The sequence below is a fragment of the Panicum virgatum genome, chromosome 9K (genome assembly GCF_016808335.1).
Source record: "Panicum virgatum strain AP13 chromosome 9K, P.virgatum_v5, whole genome shotgun sequence".
NCBI classification, from domain to species: domain Eukaryota; kingdom Viridiplantae; phylum Streptophyta; class Magnoliopsida; order Poales; family Poaceae; genus Panicum; species Panicum virgatum.
In genome coordinates, this window is record NC_053144.1 from 42787831 (window position 1) to 42795170 (window position 7340).

General features: G+C 56.6%; 1 protein-coding gene across 3 annotated transcripts; it reads right to left on the reverse strand.

Moving 5' to 3' along the window:
- Window positions 1–1026: 1026 nt before the first annotated feature.
- Window positions 1027–7340, reverse strand: LOC120651492 (G-type lectin S-receptor-like serine/threonine-protein kinase At1g34300). Of its 3 annotated transcripts, none has more exons than XR_005666210.1 (3): window positions 4516–7340; window positions 3791–3906; window positions 1027–1518 (listed from the first exon to the last, which is right to left on the reverse strand). XR_005666210.1 is itself a non-coding variant. In XM_039928981.1 (2 exons), exon 1 carries the CDS (start codon window positions 7002–7004, stop codon window positions 4521–4523), a length of 2484 nt encoding a protein of 827 aa, XP_039784915.1. In that variant the 5' UTR covers window positions 7005–7340; the 3' UTR covers window positions 1027–1518; window positions 4516–4520. The 3 variants fall into 3 exon arrangements, 1 of the variants encoding a protein (XP_039784915.1); XR_005666209.1 differs by having other exon boundaries at window positions 4365–7340; XM_039928981.1 differs by lacking the exon at window positions 3791–3906.

Sequence of the window (7340 nt, forward strand, 5' to 3'; positions counted from 1 at the left end):
GTAATGCTATGATTTCAATTCTTCTGCCAACAGCTACTCATGCGCTTTGAGCCCACAAACAAGCAGCGACCAACGAGCCATGAAGATCGGCAATGCAAATTAATTTCTGTAAGCATCATAAGGTTTTCATTTCAGATCGAAACTGATTAATCCAACGATTGCTTTGTAAGTTTAACACCCACTCCACGGAGACCCATACAATTAAAATATTCCCCCGACCTTAACATAGATGTAGCAACACAGATTTCAAGTTTCCTGTTGCCAGCAAGAAATATTAACCTTTTCTGCGCAATTCAAAATTCTATGCCCTTAGGCTACCGAAAGTGTACTGCCCCGCAGCATAGTAAACCTTCTCTCCTCCAAATTTTTAATCACACGAACAATTAATTTCGTATCTACGTATTCTTCTCAATGACCCAAACACAATAGAAGGCCCATGGCCCAAATCCTTCAACACATCTGAACCTTACAGTAGGAACCAACGGCTGCCAGCTTCGCTTCTTCCGTATATAAGTTCCAGCAGCATATCGCAAACCCGACCGACACACCGCTTCGGCGACCACGGCAAAAGAGAAAATTGCCACTGCGTCTATTCCTCACAAGGCGTCGTTGGTTTCCGACTTCCAATTCAAGACAAGCTGAATCCAAAGTAAGTTCACTGCATTCAATTCTATGCTTCCACAACCTATGCCCCGTTTATGCTTACGGAATTCGACTACCACATAAAGCAAATAGATTTTGTCTTGATGTTATGCACCTGCCGCGAACAAAAGCTTAGATCTGTTCACACAATATTTCTGTGCAACCTGTGGAACTGGTTTACAGATACAAACTAAAACTGCCCCTCTCCTTTTTTAGATTCTCCTTCATCTTTGAAAACAGCGGTACATACAGAACCTGCACCCCATCTTAAGTTGCATTAGTACAGTATTTATAGTACCTTGCTGATACACAACTTTCCCAAAGAAAAAAAAGGATTCACACACTACCTCTTAGTTTGAGAGATATATCTGCATCCAACCCATCTACAAAATTTGAAATAGTGTTATACCAATACCATGTACTCCAAAACTGAATCCCGCATTCCCAGGAGAGGAAAACTAAATAAACAAACGGTGCATGCCGCCGGCTTACTGCCTCTGTTTCCTTTCTCACGCAGACATTTGCTTACAACTGCTGGAACAAAGCAGCCTCGCATATTCAACGGAACAAAGGCGTCGCCATGGTAAGAAACTTTTACAGTGGTATAAATGCCTCCATAATTATAAATTAATTATGTCTTGTACTCCGTGCAAAAGGCTGCAGATAATAGTGAACAAGTTTCTATCGTTGACATGACTGAAACAATCTACAATCAGGAACAAAAGCTTCATAATGCTCTTGTGGCGACACCTTGTTGGCCATGCGTTCCTCCTCCTTCAATACAGGACATTTACATGGCCGTTGAAAGAAAATGTGGCTCCTCAGGCAAACCAATCGACATATCATCCTTCCCACCAGATTTTATCCTATACTTTCCTGATGCAAGCCAAAAGAAAACTGTATTAGACCACAAAACTATAGAAGGCCCAAATTTTCGATTCACTCTAGTGCAATGGACAAACAAATACCGTTCTCAAATAGCAGAATGGAACACTCATGTATCACTGCAGATCGAAGGTATACCTCCTCAGCTGTTTTTTTATGATTGCCTAAAGCCACTCCTCCTTCCATATTGTGGCATTAGGACAGCTGATTTCGACAAGAGCACCGGCACATGCAAAGTGAATGCCTACACTAAAAACTTACAATCCATCCCGACAGAACACCAACTAGGCATTCATTACCATCGCCTTGATGGCGTCACCACACACACATTTCCAATAACCCTGGCCACAACGCCTTAGACTAACTTCAACAGAGGTAGGCAAAATCATTTTGCCTCTCCCTTTCCTACTGTTCACGAGAGGCATGTTCTCCAACAGCAGATGCATACCGGCGAGGTAAATTGCGTCGGAGGAGAAATTGCATTCCCTCTCTCTCCTCGAATGCATATGCGGCCGGCGAACATCGGCAAGCCCGCGGGGAGGAGCAGGGGAGGAGGAGACCGCGGCGGGGAGGCCGCGCGGGACGGAGGCGGAGGCGCGGCGCGGGCCGGAGGTGGAGGCGTGGCGCGGCGCGGGGTGGAGGCGCATGGTGGGCCGGTAGGGCGTGGCGGGCAGAGCGCCGCCGCGGGCGAGCAGGCCGAGCCGGGGAGGAGGAGCGCGACGAGGGAGACGGCGGCCCCACGGCAAGGAGTGGCCGGCACTGCCACAACCGCCTCCCGAGCAGGGGACGCGGAGGAGCAGGGGAGGTCAGGCCTTCTTCCTCTCCGGCGGATCCCGGGCGACGGGGCCTCGTCGTCTTCCAGCCATCGCCGGGCGGCGGGATCCGCCATTTCCGCAGCGCCCTCCCAACCTCCGCTTCGTGGGCGGGCCTCTCGCGTCGTGGGCGGCAGCGGCGTGGCGCCGCCCTTGCCGGCGCCGGCGGACTCGGCCGCCGCGACGCAGAACACCTCGATGAGGCACTCCGTGTAGTGCGCCATGAGGTCCACGACAGCCTCGGCCGTCCCGGCATCCCGCGCCACCACGTCCTCTGGAACCAGCCCCTCCCCGCACGTGCAGAAGGCGCGCTTCAGGCTGCGCAGGTCCTCCTCCACCGCGGCGTGGTCGGCGCGTGCGAAGCTCCGCTCGTTGCCGCCGGCAAGGAGCACCATCAGGAACACCTCGAAGCCTCGAGTCCAGGAAGATGAGCCGGTGCACGGCGACCTCGGCCACGGTGGAGATGGACGCCGTCGCCGCGGCGTGCGCGGTCGAAGTGGGCGGAGGAGGACGGCGAGACGCCAGCCGGGACGGAGGAGCCACCGTGCCGGGCCCCTAGTCTGCCCGGCAGGGAGGAGCGGTAGGAGCTTGGGGAGGGGGCGCCGCCGGCGGGCTCGGGTGGGATGGGCGGAGGAGGCGAGGCGCATTCCGATTTGCGTCAGCTGTTGGAGCTCACAAAAAATGTGTTGCCGCCATTGCTACTGTGTAGAATGCAAATGATGAAATGCATGACCTATTTTACCTTCCCTTGTTGGAGTCAGTCTTACATTGAACAAGAGCAGAATCCTTCTTCAGAATGGGCACAAGATCCTTCAGCAGATGTCAATATGAACGACTGCTCAAGCCACTATGACCCAGGTAAACATTTTCTTGTCCTAAACAGTTTCTCTCACTCTATCTAATCGGAAAAGAAAACAAACTAACTATACTTAGTTAATAGCATTATATGAAGACCCAGATATGGTTGCCGAATGTGATTACCAAACAATGAAAGGTACGACATCGAGAAAACATATTTTCTTCAATCAATGACAATATATGCTTACTTCTCGAAATCATATTTTCCCTTTCTTAACAGCTCAAAAAGAATATGAAGATTGGTTGGCCAATCCTGCTAAATCAGCAAACGAGCCCTCCCAATACAATTCATCAAATGGCACAGACATTCATGGCGACTACTACACATATGGTATGCAATTTGACCAAATTCCGCCTATTAGTACCAACTTTGTTCATATTTTCAACACTACTCCAAATGGTACATTTACCGAAACTAAATAGAAACAGATTCCGACCGCGAGCCTGCAGAGTGGAAACATAAATGCTGACCAAGAAGAGACAGAATCTCATCCCTCGCTGACTTCAAATGCATTCCCGTAAGAGCACTATCTTCAATACCCTTACAAATCGCTTATAAATTCAAGTAACAATAACAATAACTCTACACTTACCTGTGCAGCGCATGACCCCACAGACCACAAGATCGATCAACAACCATCCCACCGCACGTCATTCTAGAGTCGCTTCACCCCACTCAGTCCAAATTGTAATTTACCATATCGCCCTCCTATGTAATAATACATGTAAACAACTTATAGTTTAGTTGATCCAACAAAACCCACTGCTATAATATGCTATAATATACTCTAAACTAATCCCTCCTTGCACTCCCATTACAATCGCCTTTCAGGTTCTGTGCTCGTCCGCGCGCATAGGCGCGCGCTAAACACTAGTAGCATAACAAAGCAATTTCCCGGCTCCTTCTGGCATCACATCCCCATCACATTTTAGATTTTGGTACTGTAGTATATTTCGTTGTTACTTAACAATCAATGTCCAATCATAAACTAATTAGGCTTAAAAGATTCATCTCGTGGTAACCAGCTAGACTGTGTAATTAATTATTTTTTCAACTGCATTTAATACTCAATGCATGTGTCGAAAAATTCAATATGATGGGTACTGTAGATTTTTTTTTTGAGAACTAAACATGGCCTAACTGACTGACTCATGCTCCGTACATACCATACAGTAACTCTGTTTTGATCTTGCTCTGTCTCAAAAAAAGACCAGGCACAAAAGATGAGCTTCTCATCTCTTCCAGTCAGGGGAACTCGATCCTGACCTGCAGTGGTAACTAGCAGCAGTAATTTGTACAAACGGCACGGGAATTCACATTGCCTAGTCGTCCTGTACGCAGAAGATTGTTGGCTTGACGGGCTCCGTGATCTCGACGGACCCCTCGAGCATCTTGGCCACCTTCCCCATGGAGGGGCGCATCTCGGCGCGGTCCTGCAGGCACCACATGGCCGTCTTGACCATGCGCTCGACGGTGGCGACGCTGGCGGCGTCGTCGTAGGCGCAGGAGGCGGCGATGCGCGGGTCGAGGATGTCCTCGATGCGCCGCTCCACGTACACCTTCTCGTACGCCCACTTGGGGAAGTACCAGTCCTCGCTGCCCACCGACTCCTGCCGGAACCCGTAGTTCCGGCGCCCGGACACCAGCTCCAGCAGCACCATCCCGAAGCTGTACACGTCGGCCTTGGCCGTGATGGGCTCCCGGTGGATCACCCACTCGGGCGCCATGTACCCGCGCGTGCCCCGGATGCGCGACATGGTCACCTTGTCCCGCTTGCTCGTCAGCTTGGACAACCCGAAGTCGGACACCTTGGGGCAGAAGTCGTCCTCCAGCAGGATGTTCTCCGGCTTGATGTCGCAGTGCAGCACCCACTCCAGGCACTCCTCGTGCAGGTACGCGATCGCCCGGGCCACGCCCAGCGCGATGCGGTACCGGGTGTGGAGGTCAAGCAATGGCTGCTGGCGGTGCTCCGACGACGACGGCGGCGACGAGGACCCGTCATCGGCGCCACCGCCGCCACTGCCGCCACCGCCACCGGACACGAACAGGTACCTGTCCAGCGACCCGTTGGGCACGTACTCGTACACGAGCATCCGCTGGTCCCGGTCGGCGCAGAACCCCCACATGCGCACCAGGTTGAGGTGGTGCATCCGGGCGATGATGGTCACCTCCGCCCAGAACTCTGCCTCGCCGCCGCCCACGCCGTGCAGCTGCTTCACCGCCACGGCGCGCCGGTCGGGGAGCTCGCCGCGGAACACCGTCCCGTACGCGCCGCGCCCCACCACGTCGGAGAAGTCCCTCGTCGCCGCCTTGAGCTCCGCGTACGAGAACCGCCGCGGCCCGCCGGCGGGCAGGTACTCCAGCCCCAGCGTGCGCGCCATCTCCCGGTACTGCGAGTACTTGCGCAGGAACGCCCAGAACGACGCCACCCCGGCCAGCAGCTCCGCCGCGAACAGCGCCGCGATGGTGGCCACGTGCCGGATCGTCGTCCGCGCCCGCTTCGGCGGCACCGGCAGCGACAGCCGCACGGGGCACACCGTCTCGATCATGTCCGTCATCCCCGTGAACGGGTTGCTGTCGTTGGCCGACGACGCCACCCGCAGGTACGTCGACATCTCCGTCGCCGGCGACCAGTACCCGTCCTCCAGCGCCGTGTACTGGAGGCACGTCCGGTCGCCGCCGAACTTGTACCCGAACGCCACGCAGCTCGCGTTCTGCCGGCACGCCCTCTCGCAGTCGGCGAGGTTCTGCGGCGGCAGCTTGGTCATCAGGGGGCCGGGGTCCGCCAGCGTGCTGGCCGCGCCGCCGGAGAAGGCGACGAAGTCCATCCGGACGAACTTGTCGTCGCCGCCCCTGCCGCTGTACTTTTTCTTGGGCGCGCAGGGGCCGGCCAGGGTGGCGTTGCTGTACCCCGGCGGGCAGACGCAGCTGACGCCGTCGGCGCCGACGGGGACGCAGATCCTGCCGGCGTCGCAGGTGCCCCGGATGGTGCAGAGCTCCTGCACGAGCTGCCACACCACGCTCCACCGCCGGGTCCTGGGCACCAGGGAGTAGAGGCGCAGGTTGCCGTCGTCGTCGAGCGTGAGCCGCCGCACCCGCTTGGTGGCGCCCTGGTCGGAGGCGATGAGCTGCGGGGGGGTCCCGCCGCTGAGGATGAGCTTGCCGTCGTCGGTGAGGCTGAGCAGGGCGCTGCCGCTGCTGACGTTGGCGTACTGATGGCCACCGCCGACCTCGAGCTGTAGCGTGGCGGAGTTGACGAGCGCGTAGCGGCCGTTGGCGGAACGGAGCGTCGTGGTGCCGTTGCCTCCCTGGATGGCCTGCCCCGGCATGAGCGTGTGGGTGGGCTCGGCGAAGCTCGACCAGGCCGCGCCGTAGACCAGGCTCCCCGTGTCGTTGAGCAGCAGCGCCGCCGCGTTCGCGGAGGAATTGGGGGCGGGCGACCAGACGGTGCCTTTCCCGGCGTCGGACCAGGACAGCCGGCCCGCCGCGTCGAAGGCGAGCGCGGAGGCGCCGTCGGCCACGTAGGCGGAGTTGTTCTTGGATCTGTGGGCGTACCAGATGACGGTCCTGTCGGCGGAGCTCGCGCCGACGACCCAGACGGCGAAGCGGTAGGAGGTGCCCGGACCGGCGGAGGCTGCCGGCAAGAACCCGGCGGCGAAGTCCCCTCCCGGCGAGACGAGGGTGCGGTTGCTCTCGGTGGGGCGCCAGGGCCCGTCGCTGGCGGAGAAAGAGCGCATCGGCTGCGCGGCGGCGAGAGGCGCGACGGGGAGGACGAGGCAGAGGAGGACGAGGGGGAGGGGCGCCATGGCCACCGGTGGCCGCGCACTGGGCTGGGCTAGGCGGAGGAGACGGATGCTCGCTCTCCCTGCCGCTGCGAATCGAGCAGCCAGCGCCCGGAGTGACTGCTCCTCCTCTCCTCCTCTGGTGTGGATTGGAAATCAATGGCGATTGCGAGACGAAAACAACGCGGGGCGACCGACCCGGCCGGGCGAGGCGGCTGCTAACCGTAACGAATCAGCTCCAGGTCCATTCCACCACCATCACATCATCCTGTCCTCCTGTGGAGGATGAAGCCGGCTGATTGCCGAGACTACAGTGGGTGCAGTCGTCTAGTCGCCGCCGCGAATTGGAAATTTGGAATG

Coding starts and splice junctions, on each gene's coding strand:
- LOC120651492 (XM_039928981.1), bottom strand. CDS start 7,004: ATGGCGCCCCTCCCCCTCGTCCTCCTCTGCCTCGTCCTCCCCGTCGCG.